This window comes from Vombatus ursinus, unplaced genomic scaffold, assembly GCF_900497805.2.
Source record: "Vombatus ursinus unplaced genomic scaffold, bare-nosed wombat genome assembly UNPS02009205.1, whole genome shotgun sequence".
Classification (NCBI taxonomy): Eukaryota; Metazoa; Chordata; class Mammalia; order Diprotodontia; family Vombatidae; genus Vombatus; species Vombatus ursinus.
In genome coordinates, this window is record NW_020948983.1 from 62,632,873 (window position 1) to 62,659,130 (window position 26,258).

At 37.5% G+C, this 26,258-nt stretch overlaps 1 protein-coding gene across 4 annotated transcripts in view; it reads left to right on the forward strand.

Annotated features, from left to right (window-relative positions):
* Positions 1-26,258, forward strand: part of THSD4 (thrombospondin type 1 domain containing 4) — an 865,877-nt gene that overhangs the window by 166,070 nt on the left and 673,549 nt on the right. For all 4 annotated transcript variants that reach the window (XM_027852227.1, XM_027852225.1, XM_027852228.1 and 1 more), the window contains one exon: positions 23,541-24,000. In XM_027852227.1, the coding sequence (XP_027708028.1) occupies positions 23,541-24,000 (460 nt within the window). The remainder of the gene's footprint in view (positions 1-23,540; positions 24,001-26,258) is intronic.

Below are 26,258 nucleotides of genomic sequence, written 5' to 3' on the forward strand. Positions count from 1 at the left end.
CTTGCAAGTTTCACCCTATTTTATTTAAGCAATTATCCAACCAAGATGTATTAAGTTCCTACTATTTTCTAGGTATGGGACAATGACAGAAGAATTGGAGTTATGAATGATGTAGCCCTCTTAAGCTCAAGATCATAGAGTGTGCCATCTTCCTCAAAAATCAACATGTATCTCTTCTGTCCCATTAATATCACCAGTTCTTTGGTAGGGATCAAATTACCACAGAAGTTTATATTAGCCATTTTATAACATTCAAGTATTTTCATCTATTCACTGTTGCCTTAAAAAGGATAGCCAGGCTTCTCCCTGCCTTCTCTGAAATTCTAAATATTCAGGGTAATTTGACAATGGCACTGAGTTGGTGCATCCTTTCCTTCTATTTCCAAGTAGAAAAGAATAGAATCTGAATGTTCCAACAATGGAGAACTGTCCAGGGCATAGGTATGCCCAAATAGCAAAGTGTATGTTGATCTGTAGGTCCTGCTTCTCTACTGCTTTGGTAGATAACACCATTTCTAAGGATAATGAGGAAATAAAAACAAAACACAGATTTCCCTCTGCTTACCTATATCTCCATCCCAGCAACTCTTACCATTTTGTTCATCAGGAAATATGGTATAATCAGGGTGCTGAGTATTATGGAAGACAATTCATGTAATGAGTTTCCTTTCTCTTCTCCCCCTCAGCTACTCAGGAAGACTTGAGATTAGCACTATTATTGGCAATATTGTCTTATTATTACCACTATGCAACTTAAGGGAGCAGAGCAGAAGGCCAGGAGACCGAGGTTCCCATTCAAATTTTCAAACATGATTTTGGAGCCTCATTGTTTTTACTCACTCCACTTCCAATAGCAGTCAAAAAAATGGATTCCAAGGCTTTCATCATCATCCCAGGCATTGGTTTAGTATGTGTGTGTTTATTGTGTGTTTGTGTGTTTGTGTGTGTGTGTGTGTGTGTGTGTGTGTGTATGTGGTGTGTGTGTATATGTGTCTTTGCCCAGAGTTTTTCTCTTCTGTGGTCAGGTTGAAGATTTCTTAAGATCAACTCTCACAAATCTTATCTTTCCTTGTTTCAGTCTGTCTCTGAATTTCTGTCTTTATTTGTCCAATTTCTCTTTATTTATTTGTTTATTTGCTTATTCATTTATCTATCTATTTGTTGTTTGTTTATTTTTACTAATTTTTTTTTCATATTTCTTTGCTTGTGGAAAGAGCACCCAGATTTGGGGTTGGAAGATCTGGTTTCCAGTCACTGCTTTGGGCCCTTCTGCAGCAAACCTTAGTATTGGTGCAGGAGCAAATGTTGGGCGAGAGCCATGTGACCCTGGGCAAATCACTTAAACCCTCTGAGCTTAAGTTTGTTTAAGTTTATTGGGTGATTCAGACAAGAAAATGAATATGAGTATCTCATAAAGTATGAAGTGCAATGTGAATGAAAGGCATCTTTCGGTTATTGTTATTATTAAACTATTTTAAATGATGTTACTTAATTTAAAATGATATTTGGGTTTCAGAGCCTGTTTTCATGCTGTATCCTCCTAGGTGAAAGTTTCATCTAGAGAATCAGTGGTTTTGAAACGTCTGAAATGGTACCTACTATATGCATAAGAAATCATTCCATTTATTTTCTCCCTGGGAAAACAGCATTGGATGCATGCAGGGGTCATTTGTTTTTTCAGCTCCTCCTTTCCTGCCCATTTTCCTGCTGACTTTTTACATTTCATCATTAATAGTTCTGAAGCAGTCTGTTTTTTCTTTCCCTGAGGCCTCCAGAGTAGAGAAGGCCTGTTTATGTCTCTGAAAGTGGAAACTTGCCATTAATTAAATGCCACAAAAACTGCACACGTATTTCCTGATCCCTTGTTGACCCTCTGAGAGTCAAGTTGCAGAATGGCAATGGCCACATGGCATGGATCCTGGTGCAGTGGTGCTATCAGCTGCTCTCCTTGGACACCCTTAAACAAATCCCCTGGATGAACCTTTTCATAGAATAACAGCGAGTTCTGTGTTGGAGCACACAGGGCAGTTTTTGCCCTGTGTTTTTTGCATGTATTTTGCATGTATTTTGCAAATACATGTCCTTAGTTTTCTCCTCTCTCTTCTCCTCTTCTTTCTTTTCTCCTCTCCTCTCTTTTCCTTCTCTTTTTCTCTTCCTCTCCTCTTCCCTTCTTTTTACTTTTTGCCTCTTCTCTTTTCCTCCTCCTCTCCTCTCCGATCCTCTCCTCTTCTTTTTTCTTTTCTCCTCTCCTCTCCCCCTCTTTTCTTCTCTCCTTTCTTCTCCCCCTCTTTTTTCTCCTTCTCTCTTCTTCCCTTCTTTTTTCTTTCCTACTCTTCTCTTTTCTTTCTCCTTTCTTCTTCCATTATTTTTTCTTTCCTCCTCTCTCCTCTCTTTTCTCCTTTCCTCTCTTCTCCTCCTCTTTTTTCTTCTCTTCTCCTTGCCTCTCCCTTTTTTCTTTCCTCTTCTTCTCTCTTTTCTTTTCTCTTTCCCCTTTCTTCTCTTCTCCCCATCTTTTTTGTCTCTTCCTCTCTTCTCCCCTCTTTTCTCCTCTCCCCTTATTTTTTTCATTCTCTCCTTCCTTTTCTCATCTTCTCTTTTTCCTCTCCTCTTCTCCTTTATTTTTCTCCTTTCCTTTTCCTGTCCTCTCTTTTCCCCTTCTGTCTCCTTTCTTTCTTCAAAAAGCTTTATTTCTCCCCTTTCTGAAGCTATAGCTCCATTTAATCACCAGTCACTTGACTTGTTATATATGCTACTTGCTGATAATAACCAGGTAAATAGCATTTTGATGTACTTTGCTTTCTAAATAGGAAACCTTAGATTGCCCTTTTCAGCAAGAGGATTTCATAGCATAACAGTATCTGCTGGTGTGTGCAATTCTGCCTGTAGAATAGAAGAATTGGAGATAGATCAAGGCCTGAGTTACTCTGATCTTAGGCAAGGATCCAAGAACCCTTGCTCATTTCTTTTTCTTTTCTTTCTTTCTTTCTTTTTTTTTGGTGGCATTTCATTAAGCATCAGAAGTATTTAATTAGTTATCTGAATAGAGATCCCAGTTGCCATAAGAATGTTGCACAGAATGCCCTCCAGACCATTCATAACTTCATGTCATATCTAAAAGCAGGATACAATGGGCTATGGGAAGAGGTCAGAATAATTTTTTAAATGAGGGGGGATTTTTAATTTCACTTCTGATCTTCTTTTGTGGATTCCCTTTCAAGATTGCATGGCCCCAGCCAGTGAAGAAATGGGGTATAGTCTACCCTTCTCTGTTACTGGTAGAGCTAGCATGCCAGCAGTCAGAGGGTGAAGGTTTCCTGGCAAAAACCAGGCCTATGAGTCTTCGCCTTTCCCTCATACTTCTTTCTTCTTTTTTGGCACCTTTCTCACATCCTTCCTCACTGCCATCCAGTGCCTTCTGATGGTTCACATGCACAAATCAACCTTAAGGCCATGTGAGAGAATCTTGGTGGACAAGCTCTAGACAGTGCTAATTTAGAAAAAAAAAATGATTTTACGTTGCACAGTTTGCTTGGCACAAGTTCAAGGCAATGGAAGAATCCCTTCCAAGCATTAGTTGTCACCACTTCCATTTTAGTCCAAAGGCTATTCTTGTAGGCTCTGGGATTATGTTTCTGCTGGTGCTAGTTGACCCTATTTTCCATCCTTCAGGTCAAGCTATTGCTCTTCCACTTTTGTTCTTTGAAGGCTACAGATAGAGACTCACATTTCTGTGGTTTTAGTGTTGACAAAGCTCTTTCCTTCTCTGAGGTAGGTGGTTGGGGTTGGGACCTATGATCTCTTTGTTTGTGTAGGGGAATTGTGCTGTGGAAACTCCCTTTGCTGATGCAATTGGATGACTTATCTGGAATTTAGAGTTTAGAAAGGTGCCCAGAGGCACTGAGAGGTTAAGTGATTTTCTTTTTGTTAATTTAATTATTTTTCATTTAACAAAAATGTTTCCTTCCTTCCGCCATTGGAGGTGGGAACAGGAAAAGAAAGCCCTTAAAATAAATAAATAATAAAATGATAAATATAATAATAAAATAAAAATAATGAAAAATAAAATAAGTCATAAAGAAAAATAAATAAATAAATATTCTTATCATGCAAAACCAATTCCCACATTAGCCATATCCAAAGAATATATAACTCATTTTACACTCTGAGTCCATCATCTCCCTGTTAGGAGGTGGGCAGCATGCTTCATCCTTGGTCCTCTGGAATTATGGTTGGTCACTTGATTGATCAGTGTTTTTAAGTTTAAATGACTTTCCCATGGTTCTCGCTAGTATATGTCAAAAGTAGGACTTGAAATCAGGACCTTTATTCAAGACCTGTATTCATATCTAACCTCAGACACTTATTAACTTACTTGCTATGGTGACCCTGGGCAAGTCACTTAACCTATGCCTCAAGTTTTTCACCTGAACAATGGGGTTAATAATAGCACCTATCTCCCTGTTTTTGTTTGTTTGTTTGTTTGTTTGGTTTTTTTTGCAAGGATCAAATGAGATAACATTTACAAAGCTCTTAGAACAGTGCCTAGCACATAGTAGGTGCTTACTAAATTCTTGTTTCTTTCCTTTCTGTTACACACTTCTTCCAAAACCACATTTTTAGATATTTTATTAGGTCAAGATCAAATTGATTAAATACCTCTTCTTGGTTTTTCCCATCCTTTATGATCATATGATTCAGAGGTAGAAGGGTCCTTAGAGGTCATTTCCAACCTTTCATTTTGTAATAAGGAAAATGAAACCCAGAAAGGACAAGTGATTTTTCCACTGTTTTTAAGTCCCTGGGACATGATAAATGCTTATTGGTTGTTGAAAGACGCTGAGTTGGTATTTGAATAATACTGTTAAGCAAACTATACCACAATTGCCTGTTCATGTACCCAGAAAGAAGTGAGTGCTTCATGATCTAACTCCCAAAATTTATACCTACATCTGGGAATATAAATACCTCCCATTGTTTTATGATTCCTCTAATATAAGGGTTCTTAACATTTTTTATATGACAGACCCCTTGGGCAGTGAAGTCTGTGGACCCTTTCCTCAGAATAGAATTTTTAAATGCATAGAATAAGATATATAGGATTACAAAGGAAGCCAAAGGTTAGTGAAATTAAAGATATAACTTTTTTCCCATCATATTCACAGACACCCTCCCACCCCTTTCTCTAGAAAGATATTCCTCTATTTCTGTGTGGCCACTTTTGATGAAGTGAATCTCCGTCTGTTACATACTTTCTCTTTAATTCCTATTGAAGGATGCAGGATAGCTTTGGGGTCCTCAAGCATAAAACAACTTGCAGTTCTGACCTGAACTCAGCAGAACCTACAGCGAGTAGGTCTGACTCTGAAACAGGGGATTACTCAAAGAGCATCTGCTAAGCAAGCTTCCTTCCGGGACAGTCATTAACAGCGGCCTTCTCAAACAACTGTTTTTTCGAGAGGATGACCAGCCCCATCCTCCTTGCCACCACCCCCTCTTCACATATATTCTTATTTACAAATGAAGGCACTGAAAGGATTTTTTTCTCTTTGGTATAAACTTCATGACAAGCCATAGATACTTGAAGATGTTAACCCCATTGTTGTTTTGTGAAGACCTTGCTATTATGAAAGGAGCATCAATAAGAGACCCGGACTACTGAAACCCTGGAGAGACCTGCATAGGCCATCTTAATTGTGGTTCTTTCCACTTGCACCCATGAAATGCTTTTATATTTTAGCAGGACACTTCTTACTAATGCCAAAGAATCATGGAATTTTAGAGTTGGAAGGAACCTCATTCACTATCTTACTCATCTCATACCTGAAAAAAAATAAGCTGGACCATAATGTACTTTACAAGAGTCCCATCTCTGTTTGATGACCGCCAGGGAGGGAGAGCCCACTATCTCCCAAAGCATCCCTTTTGAACACCTCTAGTCATCGCAAAGTGTTTGCTGACATTAGGCCTGCCTTTCCCTGTTTGTTACTTTCACCCATTGTTCCAACATCGTGGCTGTCACATAGTAGGTGCTTAATAAATGCTTGTTGACTGACTTGTTCCTGGTTTCTGACCTCTTAGGTCGAACAGTACAAGTCTAATCCTTTTTCCACATGACAGTTCTTTAAAAACGTGGAGACACCATTGCAACTTCTCTTCTCCAGTCAACCAACAAATAATCATTTATTTGTTGTGTCAGGCACCATGCTAGGCACTGTGGATTCAAAGACAAAGATGAGTCTTTGCCTTCAAGGAATTTACATTTTTCATGGGAAGAGAATATATACAACTAAATACCCCAGTTCTTACAAGTGGTCTTCACATGATATGGACTCAAGGCCCTTCGCCAAGCAGGTTGTTCCCTTCTTGATGCTCTCTGGCTTATCAGTGTTTTTCCTAAACTAAGATGCCGAGAACTGACGGTGATACCGTATCAGAGTGTTTGGTCATCCCCATAATGCTTGATAAATATTCCTTCCATGGTGGTATTTGCAAATTGTTACTTTTTAGTCAGAATAATATAAAATATATAGTATTACCACATGTGAGAAACTGATTTTACTGGGTGGCTAAGGGAGAAAGAGACAGCTAGGTGGTGCAGTGGATGGAGTGCCAGGCCTAGCATCAGGAAGACTCATCTTCCTAAGTTCAAATCCTGCCTCAGACACTTACTAGCTGTGTGACCCAGAGCAAGTCATTTAAGTCTGTTTGCCTCAGTTTCCTCATCTGGAAAATGACCTGGAGAAGGAAGTGGCAAACCCTTCCAGTATCTTTGCCAAGAAAACCCCAAATGGGATTATGAGGCCTCAGATGCAACTAAAACAACTGAACAACAATGAGAGAGAAAAGGACAATGTATTTACTAGTCAATAAGCACATAAACAGTAACTACAGTATTTACAAAGGTATTGTTGTCATCCTAGCAGAGTTAACTGAAAATAGCATTAATATTAAGATCCTGAAAGAGACTTACTTAAAGCATCACAGGATTTAGAGTTTATAGAAACTTTAAGTATTATCTAGTCTAACTCCCCATTTTATAGCAGAAAAAATAAAGACCCAAAGACAGAAGGGTCTTAAGGTCTCACAGATAGCCAAGTAACAGAGCTAGGTTTTAACTGAGTTTAACTGATTACAAATTCAGTGTCCTTCTCTTTAAACCAGAGATCCTTAATTTGGGGTCTATGATTGTATTTGGGGTCTATGGTTGTATTTTTAAAAATTATTATTTTATAATAATTTTAGTAGAAATGGTTTCTCCTGTAATCCTATATAATATATTTTATGCATTTAAAATGTCATACTGAGAAGAGGGTCCATAGGCTTTGCCAGACTGTCAGAGGGGTCCAGGACATAAAAAACACTAAGAATTCCTGCTTATACCAGAGATACTATCCTGGCAAATGATAGGATGGGTTTAGTCATTTCACAAGTCCCTTGGATATGTACTTGTCATTTTTAACCACAGCATTCCAAAAGAATATGTTATTCTAGCAATAATCTATCATTAATTTTTTTCCTGATCTTCAGGTGTCATTTTACCTGCAAATGAAGTCATCAGGATTGTTTTGTATAGGTCTATGCATGATCTCTATGTATGCTTGTATGATTTGGTTACTTAAGAACACTGACGAAACCAACCCTATGTAATGGGGCTGATATGTTAGAAAATATCACGGAAAGGGGGAATTCTGGATCAAGAACTCTGGAAAGGGAAACTCACTTTTTTCATTATAATGTCCTATGCTGAAGGACAGAAACCTATTCTGCTATACAGTGTGGTGGGTGGAACATTGAATATAGGGTCAGGAAGGCTGCAGTTCAAATTTTGCTTCTGATACTATCCAACTCTGCGTAAATCACTTAAATGTTGTCAGCCTTAGTTTCCTCTGCAAAATGGGGATAATACTAGCACCTCCCTCATAGTTATTGTGATTATCCAGTGAAGTAATATATGTATACAACCTTAATTTGCTACATAAATGCAACTACTACTACTACTACTACTACTACCACCATCACCACCACTACCACCACCACTGCTACTACTCCTACTCCTTCTCCTATATTCACCAACTTCTAGATTAGACGTAAAGAAGAGGAAGCCCATAAACAAAGACTTTATGGAATCTTTCTATCTTTCCTTATCAAAACAGTATAGCAGTACCTTCTTGTATCTGAACATCATCTATACCTCTTGTCCCCAGTGGACCAGAACTGACATGATCTGATTTTTTTCTTGGACCAGACTTGGGATTTCATTGGTACAGGGAGTTCCACTGAGGAATCTACCTATACCAATGCAGGTTGATATAGGCCCTGTAACTTAGAGTCTTAGTTGCCTGTGGCATTGGGAGGTTAAGTGATTAGTCCAGGCTCTGACATAGCCGTCATGTGTCAGATCCAAGAATCCAGTTCCAATTCCATCTCTCTATCTACTTTGCCATTTTGCCCCTGCTAAGATAGTTTCTGGTAGAATTCATAATACTAAGCAGCTGTTAGAAATGATTTTGGGGAAAGTAAAGGTCTTATAAGGTCTATGATCATAAGCATCTATTTACCAATGCTTTATCTTAAGTATTTTTTCCTTCTTATTTCATAGGATCATAAATTCAGAGCTGGAAGGGACCTTAGAGTCCATATAGTTCAAACCCATTATTTTGTAGATGGAGAAACTGAGACCCAGAGAGGTTTAGTGATTTGCTCAAGATCAAAAAAAGTGGTCAGTGAACATAGGTCCTCTAATCCTACCTCCAGTATTCTTTTCACTGTACCACTCCACCTCCTTTTTCAGATGAGTAAGAAGAATAATAAACTTGTGATAAAGAATTCCTAAATGACTTCTTAACCTCAGTGGGCTAAAAAGTTCACTCATACTATCTCACATCTCCAGAATGGATTTCTGTGCCACTCCCCCCACCACTTTCATATGTTGAAATCCCTCCCTTCTTTCTTCCCCCTCCCATCTTTTTTTTTTTTTTTTGGCTAGGCAGTGGGGTTAAGTGACTTGCCTAGGGTCACACAGCTAGTAAGTGTCAAGTGTCCAAGGCCAGATTTGAACTCAGGTCCTCCTGACTGCAGGGCCAGTGCTCTATCCACTATGCCACCTAGCTGTCCCCACTCTCCTTTCTTTCAAGGCCCAATGTAAGGACCAAGTGTTCCTTCAGTTAAAAGGAATTCCCCCTTCTTCAGATTATCCTAGGGAAGTTCATCTGGTTCACCCCTTTTTCCTTGCCACAGCATACCTTTTATTATGCTTACTTGAGGACATTCTCTGCATTATCAGATTATAAACTCCTTGAAACTCAAGATGGTTTTATTATCTTTGTATACCCAATTCCCAACACAATGCTTTGCAAATTAGAACAATATTTCTTGTTTTATGTTAAAAAAATTTATGGGGAAAAACAAAACTAACTCTTCAAAAAAAATTTTTTGGAAAAAAAATGGAGGGGCAAGACATTTGATTCCTACCACAAAAACTATCTTTTTTTTACATGTTCTCTCTCTCTCTCTCTCTCTCTCTCTCTCTCTCTCTCTCTCTCTCTCTCTCTCTCTCTCTCTCTCTCTCTCTTTCTCCCCCTCCCTTCCTTTCCCCTCTTTATTATTCATCCTTCTTCCTCTTCTTCTATCTTCCATCCATTTTTTCCTTTTGTCTTTTCCTTTCACCGGTTTTCACATCTATACCCTGCCGTTTTGAGAAATCATTTTTGTATTTCCTCTATGACAATCAGCTCCTGAGCTCACTTGGAAAATATCTATTGTTCATATAGCATAACGTCCTGCACATCAGGCCATAATGAGTCACTAGCTTTTGCCTACAGTGATACCAGGCAAGGCTAGGTGAGCACAAGTTGGTTTCCAGGCACTGAGTTTGGATACAAAGTAGAATCCCAGAGTCTCTTTAAAATAATGTGGACTCTGTCCAGTAACTCCATAGTGAGGCTAGAAAGATTCCACAGGAACTTAGATTTTGTCATTGACATTTAGATACTGGTGACTCACATTCATGCCTGCCTCTCCCAGCTACCACTGACCTCTGTGCTGCCAACCTAAAGAATGTTTCTTCCCCTTAGGAAGTTGCATCACTCCTCATAATATAGGAACATTTATTCTTGTTTACTTAGTGACTTGACTTGGGACCAAATCAGATGTCTGGTAAGCCAACAAGTGTCATTTTTGAGTACTGGATGTATGTTTGCATATTTGGGGTAAATTAATGATACAGTCCAGATAGGGTTCATCTCATGCAGCTGGACAAGATCACACATAATGAAATCCTGGAAGACAACCAACATGTTATTTAAAAAAAAACATTATCTGTTGTATGGCGCCTTATATTTTTCAAAATCCTTTCATCCACATTCATTATGCTAAGGTTAAGTGACATCTCCAAGGTCATGGGGTAGGGCAGTTGCATCCCTGGGGCTGAAACGGAGTTCTCCTTATTCATGGTCTATTGTTCTTATCACTAAGTCAGGCTGGTGGAAGGTAGGTACCATGTTGTAGGGAGGCAAAATGGTGTAGTAGAAAGAATCCTGGATTTTGCATACTAGTGCCTCACAAATACATGAGATAGACTTTGAGGGAAATAAGTTTAGAAACATTGACTGCGTTGATATTTTCAGCTATAGTTATATGAGCCAGTATGGAGAAATTCTGCTATATCTTGCATCAGAAGGATTGGGTTTGACTTTCATCTTGGCCACTTGCTATTGGGGAGGCAGTATGACCCAGGAGAAACAGGGCTGGATTTGAGGTCAAAGAACCCTCCTGGGTTTGTATACCAGCCCTGCCATTGGTTATCTGAATGATGTTGGGCAAACCGATGCACAGCTTAGTGTCATTTTGCTTATCTGTAAAACAGATTTGGACTGGGTGGTCTCAAAGATACTTTCCAGTTCTAAAATCCTCTGATCTCAGACACTTGGTTGTTTACAGTGTTTCTAATGATCTAGGATTAATAGGATGGGTGATTTCCAGATACTAAACGTATACAATATAAACATATGCAATGATGGCCATTACAAACACTCTCAAGGAAACAATTTGAAAGGTTGTTATTCCAAAGGCCTACCTTAGGTCATGGACTCTAAACACCCAAAACAAACAAACAAAAAAATGGTTATTTTATATATACTTGTCAGGCAGATTTATGTAAAGAGTCAGAGACATAAATAGCAATCAATAAATCAACAAAATGGGGCAGCTAGGTGGCTTAGTGGATGATGCACCAGCCCTGGAGTCGAGAAGATCTGAGTTCAAATTCAGCTTCAGACACTTACTAGCTGGGTGACCCTGGGCAAGTCTCTTAACCCCAATCCAAAAAAGTAAAAATTAAAAAAATAAATCAACAATTGTTTGTTAAGCTCTTATATGCTGGGTACTATGCTTGCCTCTGGCGGTACAAAGACAAAAATCAAACAGACCTTGTGATCAAGGAGCAACATGTACACATATAAGTAAATAATAATAACTCACACTTATTTGGTGCTTTAAGTTTGCAAATCACATTATGTATGTTATTTCATTTGATTCTCACAACAACCCTGTGAGGTAGGTGCTGTTATCCCCATTTTCCAGATTAGAATACTGAGGCTGAGAAAATAAGGGACTTGCCTAGGATAATACAATGTCAGAGGCAGGATTCAAATTCATATTTTCCTGACTAAAAGCCCAATACTCTATCCACTATGCTACCTAGCTTCCCTACAAAGTATATTCAGGGTAAATACAAAGGAATTTTGTGGGGAGTAGAGGCACTAGTATAATGAGGGGAAATAATAGACTCTGCAAACATATGAGATAGACTTTGAAATTAATAATTTTGAAAACATTGACTGACTGATTACATTGATATTTTCATCTACATTTATGAGTTAGTATGTAGAAACCTTAACATATCCTATTCAACTGGAGAAACTCTTTGGGTCCATTCAAATCACTAGTATTTTTAACTAGAAGAATATTCCTATCCGAGTAGAAACCAGTTCTGTGTACTTTATCTGAAAGTTTGCTTTTTCTCACAGTTGCCTTTGAATTCATTCACCATTTTGTTTTTTCTGCTTAATTTATATCAGAAGTAGCTAATATTTGCACTACTATTAACCCCTCTCCCTTCACTTGGTTCAAATTTTTAAAAAAATCTAGTGACTTTCATTTTTAACTTTTTTTTTTTTCAATTAAGCCTTTATTTTCTCTCCCTCCCCCACTGAAAGAGCAGGAAAAATGAAATTCTTTTTATCAGCAGGCATGGTCAAACAAAACAAATGTCCATAGTGGCCACATTCAGAAATGTGCTTTTCTCTCTACAGTTAGACTATCATCTCTCTGTCAGGAGGTGAGTAGCATTCTTCATCATCCATCCTCTGGAATCATGGTTGATGTTGTTCAGAGTTGTTAATTCTTCCAAATGTGTTGTTATCTTGATATAATCATTCTTCTGGGTCTGTTCACTTTGCATCAGTTTGTATAAATCTTTCCAGATTTCTCTGAAATATCATTTCTTATGCTATGATAGCATTCCATTATATCTGCATACCATAATTTGTTCAGTTATTCCCTATTTGATGGACACTCCCTCAGTTTTCAGTTCTTTTCTACCAAATAAAAAAGAATATTTATGAATACTTTTGTTGACAGTGGTCCTTTTTTCCTTTCTTTGATTTCTTTGAGGTGTAGTGCTATCACTGCTAAGGACATATACAGTTTAGTAACTTTGGATGGCATAGTTACAAATTGTTTTCTAGAATGGCTTGAACAATTCATAGCTCCATCAACAGTACATTAATGTGTCTGTTTTCCTCCAGTCCAACAGAAATGTGGCATTTTCCTTGGAAAAATATCAAAATATCTTCAAAAATGTCTTTTTGAAGATTGGACTTATTTAAACCCTAAAGAGTCAACTGAAAAATGAATTGAAGCAGTATCTTAAGCAAAGTTGCAGGGTATAAAATAAATCAACATACATCGTTGACTTTCCTTTATATCCCTAACAAAACCCAGCAGCAAGAGTTAGTAAGAGAAATTCCATTTAAAATAACTACAGAAGATATAGAATATTTCAGAGTATATCTCCTGTGATCTATTCAGGAAATATGTTAATCCATATATAAAACATTCTTTGCAGAAATAAATACAGACCTAAATAATTGGAAAAAACATTAATTGTTCATGATTAGTTCAGTAGGAAAAGGACCTACATATACAAAAATATATGAAGTCACACTATCAGAAGTGCTGATCTCTAAATGTGAAGGACAGACAAAGTAATAGCTTTGAAAAGGATCAGGCCAATATACCCTACAAATACACAATTCCTTTTTAGACAATAGCTGTCATCTTTTGTAATTGGAAAAAGACTGGTTTGCTGTTCAATTTTCCCTTAGTGATCATTGACTCTCCATCTCCTTAGATATGGCTTCCTTTCTGTTTTTCATTTTCATAATTACTCTCAGTCTGTTTCACTGCCCAGAAATAGACTCTAAAAAGACACATCTTCCATCTGTTTTGACGATAGATTTTTTAAAAAAAAGAATCTTGCAAAGAACTAGAGTAGTTCTTTCCTTCAGTTTTGTGTGATCTCATGCATTTTTACCTGGCCTTCCCCAAGAAACAAAAAGCCTTATTACATCCAAGTTTTTTTTTTTAATTAAAGTTTTCATTACATCTGTTGAAGTGGCATAGGGCATACTTCCATCATTAGTCTAGTTGGGAGGGCTGCCAAGATTAATTAATTGAAATGTGCTTTAAGGCAAAATAAATAGTGAAGTGTGTTTTCATTCAAAATGATACATATCACCTAAGAATGAAGGCACAATTAGTGTTAAATATGTTAATAATTAGCTGTGGTCCTTTAAACTTTCTTCTCAGTGGTATGTATGGTGAGAAAGACTTTCTTCCAGAGGAAGGAAATCTACATTTCAGATAAAGCCAATCTATTACTTATTATTTAATGCGCTTATTTAAACAAGGCCATCATGTAAAACTCTTGGGCACGGTTACAATAGTACATATGTGGAATGAATGATTATAGAATCACAGAATTTTTAGAGCTAGAAGGGACCTTAGAGATTTTCCTAGTCCAACCTCCTTATTTTACTATCCCCTTAGATTGAATGACTTGCCAGGTGGCAATGGTTGCTTGTACACAGTGGACTCCATGCAGGAAAATGAAGATGGTGAGGACAAATGGAATTCTCCAGTTGAAGGGCATTTGAAAAAGGCTGGAGGGTGGTGTCTGGCCAAGAACAACTTGATTTAAAATTCGAATTCATTCTTTGGGTCCTTAACGGCAATTAATCCAATTTATCTCTCACTGTCCAGCTTGATCCCCTAGTCTGTTAACCTGCTACCATAGACTTACAGTCTGAAACTTGGACTTTTCTTCCAATAAGAACAAGAAGTTTTACCTTTTTACATAACCTTCCTGGCCCTCTCTGGCTCATTAGCTTATCAGCTTGCTTCTTTCCGTTCTTGAGGTTATCCTATGCTGAAAATGTTTCCCTCCTATTTCCTCCACTACCCAATCAAGCTGACTCCTGGGGACCCTAATCACTCATAGTCCTGCTAGCCCAGGGGTTGGGTTGGTTGAAATAGTAGAGAACCCATGTCTCTAAACTCCTCATCCAGCACACTTTCCCTTTACCCCAATACTGGTATGTAAGCTTAGTTTTATCTTGCCAGTACTGCCTCTCTGTAATTGGCAATGCCTTAAGTCTTCACGAATGAGGTAATGACCATTTGCTTTGTTGCAGGAGAAAAAGTGCTGGACAGGGGACCTGGTTTCAAATGGGCAAATTGCTTAATCTCTTTGAGCTTCAGTTTCCTTGTTTGAAGAGTGGGGATATTACCATTTGGACTACTACCTCACAGGGTTGCTGTGAGCAAAGTACTTTGCACAACTTAGAGTGCTATTTAAATATGAGTTGTTATTGTTATTAGGATAATAGATCTAAAGTTGGAAAGGACCTTAGAGGTCATCTAGCCTATGACCTAATTTTATAGATGAGGAATCTGAGGCCCAGAAAGGCCACTCCTGCAGGGAGGTGGGTAGCGTCCTTGATACAAATTGGGAAGTTTGACAAATGGGTAAGTTTATTAGGGAAGATAATGAGTTCTGTTTTGAATATGTCAAGTTTGAGGTACCTGCAGGATGTTCTGGTAGAAACGTCCAGTGGGCAGGTGGTGTGCTTAGAGTTTACTGCCAAAGTCTTGAGGATGATGCAAAGCATTTTTATATCTTTTTCCTTTATGGCTATTAGAAAACTTTACCTATCATTTTATTGTTGTTATTGTTGTTGAGTCATATCAGTCGTGTCTGACTCTTTGTGATTCCATTTGGAGTTTTTTTGGCAGAGATACTGGAGTGGTTTGCCATTTCCTTCTCCAGCTCATTTTGTAGATGAGGAAACTTAGACAAACAGGCTTAAGTGATTTGCCCACTGTCACACAGCTAGTAAGTGTCTGAGCCTGGATTTGAACTCAGGAAGACTTATCTTCCTGACTCCAGGCCCAGCACTCTATCCATTATGCCACCTGGGGTAGCTAGGTGGCACAGTGGATAGAGCACCAGCCCTGAAGTCAGGAGGACCTGAGTGCAAATCCGGCCTCAGACCAAACACTTGACACTTACTAGCTGTGTGACCCTGGGCAAGGCACTTAACCCCAATTGCCTAAAAAACAAAACAAAACAAAACAATACAAACCTTGTGCCACCTAGCTGCCCTTAAGTGTCCCTAGCTTTTTTCAAAACTCACCTCAAATGCTATCTCCTGGAGAGACCTTTCTCGATCACCTCCTAATTGTTAGAGTCTCCTCTGCCCAAATTACTTTGTGTTGATTTTGCACATATTTTTCTATTTACTTCTATTCCTCCTATCCCTACTCCTTTAAGAGACTCTTTCCCCAGTCCTGGGAACCATTGGACCAATCAGAAGCCTCTATTCATGATCGCCTTTTAACAAGAGGTTAAGTCATACACATGTCACTAGAAGTAGTCTTAGATTGCAGGTTTATCCCCATGTATGCTCCATGGGATGGCCTCTGCAGACTGAAGTCCAGCAGCTTGGTGGCCTCCCGGATTACTTACCATTACCTTTATATGTATATGGGTTGTTTCTCCCTAAAAGAATATAAGCTCCTTGAGGGTGTGTACTGCTTTGTCTTTGTTTCCTTAATGCCTAGCACATTGTTTGGTAAGTATTGGATAGTTAATAAATGCTTGCTGTGTGAATAAATGGATTGAGTGTCACTGGGCTGATGTAGTTTGACATTTAAATTCTTATTAAGTCTGCAGTATATTTTTATTATCAGTCAGTTGCACATTATATATATGTGTGTGTGTGTGTGTGTGTGTATATATATATATATATGTATATTTATATAGTGGTTAATATGTATGCCTTCTAGGAATACTTCTTCCTTTCTCCTCAGGTGTATTTCTAGTATATGTGCTCTAGACCACAGGTAACATTGTTGATCTGGCTTCCTACTACATAGCATGTCTGAAGATGGTTTTTCCTAGAGCCACCCTCTTATTGTATAGCCTTAGCTAACTGTAGCAGGTTATTTAAATTTCTTAGAATTTTTCTAGCAATGCAGCCCTTGATTAGCACACAGGCAAGAGTTGGATATGATCAAAATTTATTTTTAAAGTTTCTGCAGGAGTTGGAGGTGGGGTTCATTCCTAAATTTTTGAGAATACTACAAAATGTTACATATCTCATTAAGTTCTATCACTCTGGAGAACCTCTTAAAGGCCAATAATTCATATTGTGTGCTGGTTTACATCTTCAGTTCAGCATGGCTATCTTTTAAAGAGCAACATTTTGCTAACTTCATGGTGGCTGTAGGTGATAAGGTTGATATTATGGGTCAAGAAGCAGGATAATGGAAGAAACTAATTGGTCATGAATATCTTCAGTAAAATAGTAGGATACAAAACAAGTCCACAGAAATCATTAACATATCTATACAATATTAATAAGAACTAAGAAGAAATTATAATAAAAAGAAATTCCATTCACAATAGCTACAAAATACCTGGTTGTCAATCTATCAAGACATATGCAAGATTTATATAATTATAAGAAAACTCTCTTTACAGCTATAAAGAAAGATATTGCTTAGAGTTGGGTCTTATCAGTATAATTTAAAGGGTGACACCATCTAAGTTAACTTACAGATTTAGTGCTATGTCAATCAAATTACCACAGGGATATTGCATAAAATTTAAAAAAAAATTATTTGGAAAAACAAAAATTTAGAATCTCAAGGGAAATAATTTTTTAAAAGTTGGAATTGAGGGGGTACAGCACTACCAAATTTCAAACTGTGTTACAAAGTATCAGTTATCAAAAATATTTATTACTGTTTTAAAAATAGCAGGATCAGTGGAACAGACTACATATGCAAGAAACAGAAGCAATGGAAAAGAGTAGTTCAGTGTTTGATCAAGCCAAGAACATAAATTACTAGGGAGAGGACTCCCTATTTGACAAGAACTACTGGGAAAAATGAAGCTTAGTTTGGCAAAGTTAAGTTTAGACCAACATCTTGCACCAAATACCACAATAGCTTCCAAATAAACATATGATCTGGATATTTAAAATAATATAATAAAAACTAGGGAACAGAAAGGGCTAGGTTTCCCAACTATGGTTATAGAGAGAACTCTTACCCAAACAACTGAGAAAGGTCATCACGAAAGACAGCATAGACAGTTTCAGTTATATGAAATCAAAAAGCTTTTGTACCACAAAATGAGTGAAGATAGAATTAGAAGGAAAACTAAGTGAGAAAATACTTGCATTAAACATCATTGAGAAAAGATAGTATTAATCTAAAATACATAAGGAATTATACACATATTTAACTGGGAGCAATTCCCCAATAAATAAGTGGTCAAAATATATTAACCAACAGATTTCAGAAGAATTACAAACTATAAATAATCATGTGAATATATATTTTATATCACTAATAGAGGAAAGCAAATTAAAACAACTCCGAGGATTTGCCTCATATCCTGCAAATTGACAAAGATGACCAAAAACACATGGTCAGTGTTGGAGAGGGCAAGGCATACTTATTCCTTTATAATAGAGCTGTAAATTGGTCCAATCATTCTGGATATCAATTTGTAATTATGTAACAAAAGCGACAAGTGTCCAAACTGTCTGTATCCTTTGGCTCAGTGATCCTACTGTGAGGCATATACCCAAGGAAGTCAAGGACAGAAAGATATCTATATCTATATCTATATCATCTATGTCTATATCTACATTTATATTTAATAAATATGTAAGTTATATAATATATACTCACATATATACAGTGTATATGTGTGTATATATGTATATATACAGATGTATATGTATACTTGTGTATGTGTGTGTGTATATATATATGTATATATATATATATATATATATATATACATATATAACATAAAAGTATTCCTAGAAGCACTTTTATTGTGGAAAAGATGGGAAATTAAAGTGTATGCTCATCAGTTGGTGAGTGGGTAAAATTATGTTATATGAATATAACAGAATATTATTATGCACCAAGAAATTATGGATATGAAGAATTCAGAGAAACAAGAAGATTTGTGTAAATTGATACCACCTGAAGTAAGAAGAAACAAAAGAATAATCAGTTCATATATACATATATATACATTCTGTATAAAGATAGAAACAATGTAAATGCAAATTTCACTTTGAACAATTTTGAAAAACTAAAAATCTAGTAATAATCCTGAAGAATAGATAATGCAAAACTCCTCCCTTTTCCCTCCAAAGAGGCATGACAATGTTCTAATGTCAGAAAATTGAGTGCATCATCAGGTCCAATTCTTGTATAAAGTGTTTCTGCTTAATGTTCTTTCTTTGTTACCAGGGTGGGTTCAATTTAGAGGGAAGAAAAGGAAGTTATTTCCAGAAATAACTGATATAAAAAACAAAAGACATTAGCAAAACTTAAAAACAAAAACAAAAACAAAAGAGGAAGCAGCAAAGTATAATGGAGAGACCTTTGGACCTGGAGTCAGAAGACCTAAGTTCTTTCTGTCATTTACTAGCTTTGTAGCTGTAGGCAAATCACTTTTCTTCTCTTGGCTTTAATTTCCTCACTGGCAAAAAGGGAATGATAATATTTGCCCAGTTCTTTCAAAATTATACCACAAAAATTTATGCTATTATTAGAAAGGAGGTGGTTCACTTGTCATCTTGGAGAAATACTAATGAATGCAAGATCTAACTGATGTTAGAGATTTGTGTTCCCTTTAACATTTTGTTTGTTTTCTTATAGGCTTTTGTTATCTTTTCCTCCCACACCACTCCTCCCTTCCAATGAGCAATAATGCCAAAAAAAGAAAACTTGCATAACAAATGCTATTTTTCAGCAAAACAAATTCTCACATTGGCATTGCAACTTCTGTCCCTATAGGTATTTGCTTATGAGAACAGCAGTTTCCAAGTAGATTTTTTTTCACAGGGTCATCTAGATTCTAGAATATAATGAAGTACTTAGGGTAAATGAATACAGAAGTGAATTAATATATAGATCATACGTGATGTGATTATGTCTACACAGTGAGTTTGCTCTGTTCTAAGGCATTTATATTCAGTTTAATTCCACATTTATTAAGTGCTTATTTTATGTATAGAATATTCTGTTAAGTATTCAGGGAAATAGTGAAATTTAAATTAGATCAAGTCCCTGCCCTGGAGGAGCTTACATTTCAGTAGGGGGACAACTATAATACACAGATAGTTGTCTCTGTAGCATGTAGTAATACATGAATAATCCATTAGATGGGGTCAAAAATAAAGTGCCAGATGAAATTAAGGGAGAAAATCAGGGATGAGTTTATCAGCAGGGTGAATCAGGCTTCACAGGGGAGATGTGTATTGGAGTTTAAAGAATGGGTTCAAATTCAACAGGCAAAACATATGTTGCAAGCACAAAAACATGAATACAGGGGCACATGGAACAATATCAGGGGCAGAAAATAGCTTAGGTTTAAATAGTTTAGGTTTTTGTAGTTTTTTGTAGCTTTTGAAGCAAAGAATATCTGTACGTAAGTAACGTGATAGGATTGCAAAGGTAGGGTGATATCTTATGGATGCTATTGGAATTCTGGGCAATGGAGTGTGAAATTAAATTACTGAGCAATAGGAGGGCCCTGAAGATGTTTGATCAAAAGAATTGCATGACCACATGTTAAGTATGCATTTAATTAAATTACAATTCAAAAAGTGCTTTTTGATCTTGCACAGTGAAAGATGATACATTAGGTGCTAAGGCTACAAAAGTAAATGAAAAGTAGTACTTGCACTCATGAAGCTTCCATTCTACTGGGAGAATACAACATTTATGTAGATTAGTTAAGAAGATAATTTCAGGAGTAATAGAGCACCAACAACTGGGGAGAATAGGAAAGGTTCCCACAGGAAGTACCACTTGAGGTGAATGTTGAAAGAAACTAAGGATTCTAAGAAGTGGAGGGGAGAAAGAAGAAATGAATAGGAATGATTATTTTAGCCTTAGTGTGAAGGATGGATTACAGGGATGAGAAAATGAAGGTGTGAAGACTTATCTTATTATTAGAAAGTCATTGAAGTATCCAAGATGGGAGGTGATAAAGGCCTACATTAAGGTGGTGGCAGTGGAGATAAGGAGAGGATGAATACAAGATATTTTGCTATGAGAGAAGGGACGTGACTTGGTAACTAATTGGATATGAGGAGGGAGATTGATGCAGAAAGGGTCAAATATAATGTACCAAACAATGCCTTTTGGATAAATGTTGGTGCCACAGACAGAAGTAGCCAGCTTTTACACATGTTGTGTGTGAGGCATGGGATATTCAAGTAGAGGTGATTTGTAGGCAGTTGGAGATGTGGGTCTGGCATTGAAGAGAGGTGAGAGCTGAAGACAAATATTTGAGTATCAAGTGAAGCAGCAGGAGTAGGTGAAATTGCAAAACGATAGAGTATAGAGAGAAAAAGAGGAGGGCCAAGGGCAAACTCTTCAAAGCACCTACCTTAAAAGATGACAGAGGGCAAAGAGTCAACATTCACCTCAAGGTTACAAACATGAGACATTACTAGGTCATTGGTGATACCAGTGATAGAAAAAGCAGGAACAGAAGCAGATTTAGGAAGAAAGAGAGATAAGCTGAATGAATTAAAATAAAATGACAACCAAAAAATACTTCCCCTTGCACCCTCCCACCCATATAGTTATAGTTAGCATTTCTTGATTTTTCTCATTTTTTCCCCTATGTCTTCTCCCATGGTCATAGATCCCTGAAGAGCCATAGATCCCCTTTACTAGTAGTCCATACCTGATAGAGGGTGAAGATGTAGAACCAGAAGAGAAATGAAAAAGAGAGACTGAGAAATATTTTTTAAAAACATGCTAGACCACAGCTTGCAATTATTGTGGCCTGTTGGAAAGAACACTAGATTTGGAGTTCTAATACCTGGATTCCAGTGCCAGCACTATGGTGTCACTTCCTTGAGTAAATCCCTTCACCTGTCTGCCTTAGTTTCCTTTTCTGTAAAATGAAAGTGTTGGATTTGATGGTAGACTCATGTAATTTTAGAAGTGGGGAGAGATTAGAGACCAGGTAGTTGATGGCCAGGACAAGAGCTCAAGTCTTCAAACTCCCACCTACTAGTTCTTATTGCCAAAGTCCTTCCTTTCTAGTTCTTTATTTTAGAATTCTAAGGAAAGCAGTAGAAAGAGATCAAGAATAAGGTAGTTTCAGGGAGTAAAGTGATAGGTATTACTTCAGGAAATTGAGAGGAAACAGTAGTCATGCTCATAACTCTTGTTCAAGGCTAGAGTTGTCTTGGGTTTATTGTGCATTTCTGTCATTTGTGAGAATAGTCCCGTTTTATTTTTTTAGAGACATTGAAAAACAATAGAAAACAGAGAGACAGAAAACTACATATGGACTCTGTTGTATATTGAAATTTCCCTAACACTTTTTCATCCATCATCTTCCACAATCCCTCTCTTCAAGACGCAGTTCAGGCACCATCTTCTACATGAATCCCTAACTGCTAGTGCCCTCTCCTACAACTACAATGCATTTAACTGGCCTAGAATTGGACCTGTAATTTCATACATATAGGGGATGGTCAGATGAGAAATCCTACCAGTGCAGAATGACATCTTCTCTTCTATTTAGAGTCTTAGGGAGTTACCTGGAGCACTTAGGGATGAATGGTTGGTTGGTTGTTGTCCATCATTCTTAAAGAGGACCAAAATGACATTACTATGTTGGAGTCAAGGTACAATGTGTCTGACTGTGGCTGATCAGACCAAGCTTGGAATGCTCTACCGCAGGTTGGGCACAAATAGTCCATATCTATTAACCTCAGTCATAGGAGTTAAGTAACTTAACCAGGGTCATACGTCTAGTAGATGTCAGTGAAAGAAATTGAATCTAGATCGTCTTGGTTCCAAGGCTGCCTTTTTGTATTTATTCTCTTTGTATTTGTTCTATGTATACTTATATATGCGCTTGTTCTTGGCCATGATAGAATGTAAGCTCCTTGAGGGCAGGGGCTGTTTCTTTTTTTCTTTCTTTTTTTTTTTTAGTTTGTATCCCCAGTGCCTAGCACACTGACTGGCACTGTAGTTTCTTTAAAAATGTAGTTTATTGTAGTTTCTTTTTTTTTCATTTTTTATTGATTTATTTTGATTTATCAACAATCACTTCCATGTGCTTTTGAGTTTAAAATTTTTCTCCCCCTCCCTCCCCACCACCCTCCCCTAGACAGCGTGCAATCTGATACAGGCTATATATATACATTCTTATTAAACATATTTTCAGATTAGTGATGTTATAAGTAAAAATTAGAACCAATAGGAGTAACCATCAGAAAAAGGAAATAAAACTCAATAGAAGAGAAAAAAAATAGCAAACAGTATGGTTCGATCTGCATTCAAATTCCATAGTTCTTTCTTTGGCTGTGGATAGCATTTTCCATCACGAAGCAGTTCCTTAATAAATGCTTGTTGATTAATTGATAATAGCAGAAATGGCAGGAGAAGCAGCTACTCACATTTATATAATGATTTAAGATTTGGAAAGAGTTTTCCTTACCCACATTATCTCATTAAATCCTTAAAACAATTCTATAAAATAGATACTATTGTTACATCCAATTTGCAGATAAAAATACTAAGGCTCAGAAAAGTTAAGCAACCTGCTTAGAGTCTAGTACATATCTGAGGCAGGATTTGAACCCAAGTCTTCATAAATCCAGGTCCCATGATCTAGGGACTTACTTAAGGTCTAGTAAATGTCAAGAGGTAATCCAGTGCTTGAGGGTCATAGATTTAGGATTGGAAGAGATTTTAAAGAACATTGAGTTCAACCCATTCATTTTACTGATGAGGACACTGAGGCCAACCTAGGAATCCCCTTTGCCCTCTTCTGCTACCTTGAAGCAGTACTCATCTGCTTTCTAAAAATTTCTATAGAAATCTCAGCTACTGTTTTCTTTGTTTCTTTTTAGGAGTAGAAACAGAAGTCCCATTGCCCCTGGAAAGTATGGCTATGGGAAAGCCCCATACATATTACCACTGCAGACAGACACTGGACAACCCCCTCAGAGGCTTCGGAGGCAGAGACAGTCAGCTCAGCATCAGAGGTACCGTGGGGAGGCGGACCCTGGTCCTCACTACAGCCGTCCAGCAACCCCTGCTGTGCAGCGCAGGCATCTCTACCAAGGCAACCGTGGCTCTCAGCCCAGACTCCAGCCCTTGGAGTCCTCAATTTACCAGCCATCTTTATCCCGTGTCCAGGGTTTCCCTGCAACTCCAAGTCTGTTCCATGGCATGGAAGTGAGTAGCAGCCCTGGTGGAGGATCCCACCGTCCATCTCTCCGTCCACCCCACAGCTTTTCTCAGCCCCACCGATCTACGGAGATCATGTGCATTGGAGCTTACCGACAGTACAAGCTCTGTAACACTAATGTGAGTATGGTCTCATCTCTCCCTCCTCATTTCAAGTTTTGTTTTTCATCTCTTCTTGCCCTGCCTGAGCCTTCCACCGATACCAACTGGTTTTATTTAGCCCTGTTTGTGATACTAAGGATTTCAAAGGTTGTTCATCTCTTGATCTACTAATATGAATGTTACGTTGAGACCTGCGGTATCAGAATTTCTAATTTGGTAGTCAATGGTGGTTCTGGTGTTGGTAGAGGGGTTGTAATTGTTATTCCAAAATTAATAACCATCTCAACTAAAAAATTCTCACACTTGTATTTCATTCATAAACCACAAATTCCAAACTATTTACAGTTTGCTAAAGACAAGTAAAACACGCTTTGTCTAAAAAAATTATCAATATTTCATTTGCTCTGCGACTTGTTGATCTTTTCCAATCTTTATGCTTATTTGATTTTGCTGTTGTTATTTTTTTATCTAGTTGTAGTCTGTTTATGTTTGGATTAACTTTGCACCATTTTATATGTATTTTTGTGTATTTTTTTGTATTCTTCATACTTGTCATTTTTAATGGTGCAAGTAATATCTCATTAATTTCTATCTCCCAATTTATTTAGCCATTCTTTAATCATGGACATGCAGAAAATCTCTAGTTTTTTTTACTATATCAAAAAAAGGGTATTTTTATACAGGTAGATCTCTCCATTCCCACTTTATTAACTTTCATTTGATCTAACCCTAATAGTGGAATTACTTCATTTAGTAAAAACTTTTAAAGTGCCCAGTAGGTGCCAGGCACTATGCTCGGAACTAGAGATATAAAGACAAAAACAAAATGTTTCCTGCCCTCAAGAAGCATGGGGGTGAGGGAGTAGGAAGTCTGGGCTCAGTTTTTTTTTTTTTTTGTTTTATGTCTTCTTGTGTGTTGCCAGATGACTTTCCAAAAAGAGTCCATCAATTCCCAACTCCACCAACAGACTGATAAAATACTTATTTCCCCATCTGGATTCCTCTTCCAGCATTAAAGTGACCCTGAGAGGTGGGGCTTCACTCTGTGTTATGTGACACTGGACTCTGCTCCCAAGGGGCAGAGAATGTCAAGAACATGGTCAGCACATGGCTGCTCCGTGTAGAGAATGTTACAGTCAGAGCATTGTTGCTGATCATTCCTTCCCTGGTTTCCTCATTCCCTGGTTATGGAGCTGGTTTTACATTTGGGGCATACAGCTCATTCATTGAACATATGCATTTTTCAAATGAAGAAGGCTGCTCTTTTCCTTTAAAAATCAAAGAAACAAAAAAGCATCCTGACCCAAAATGTAATTGGGAAATAAGTATGAAACATGCAAGAGAAAAAGAATTCAATAGGTGTTATTGTTGGCGTTTGTATGGTCCTTCAACCTACTTTCTTAGAGGAAAAGTTGTTAAGACCAGTTATTTCACTTTTGTCAAATGATCTGTTGTTTTAATTTATAGGCATATGTGTTTCTTGTGGGTAATAGCTCAGTCTACAATGTGTCAAGTGTTTAGGGCCTGGCCTGCAGAAAGCCTGAAAGGAGATTTTGCTTGGTGGTCTGGTGGTTAGAACATTCGACTTGGAATCAGGAAGACCTGAATTTAAATCCTGCCTCAGATACTAATTGCTGTGTGCCTTGATGAAATGGGAAGAATCATGTCTACCTCATAAGAGTTTTTGTAAAGATCAAAAGTGTTGATACATAAAGTGCCTTAAACCTTAAAGCACGAATGTTAGCTATTATTATTGTTATTATTGCAACACCTTTGTAAAGTATTAAGCTTGTTCTTTCTTCACTTTACCTGTTCTAGGGCCTAGTTCATCTCCTGCGTACTCTTTCTTCATTCTGATTTAGGCCATCACTTCCCGTGTCAGGGCAATGATGTCCTGAAGATCTCCTCCACATATATGTCACTGGATGAGAGGCCTTCTCTGCTGCTGCTTGGTTAAATATCCTGGGTCACCTGGGTTTTTCAGGAGCTATGGATGAGATGGGTCCTAGTGAGAGAGTCTTACAATTTCAGAGTTAGGAAGGGTCTTGCAGATCTAGACCGATACCAATTTGAAGCAGTAATCCCCTCTATGATATCTGTACTGCCCATGCTCATTTGGATTAGAGATTATACAAACTCTGTATGTAACAAGGCCAAAGCGGAACTCATTATCTCTTCCCCCCAAAGCCCTCCCCTCATTCATACTTGCCCCTTTTTTAAAAGTTGCACCAGTATCTTCCCAGTCTTCCAAGTTCATAATGTTGGTATTTTCCTCA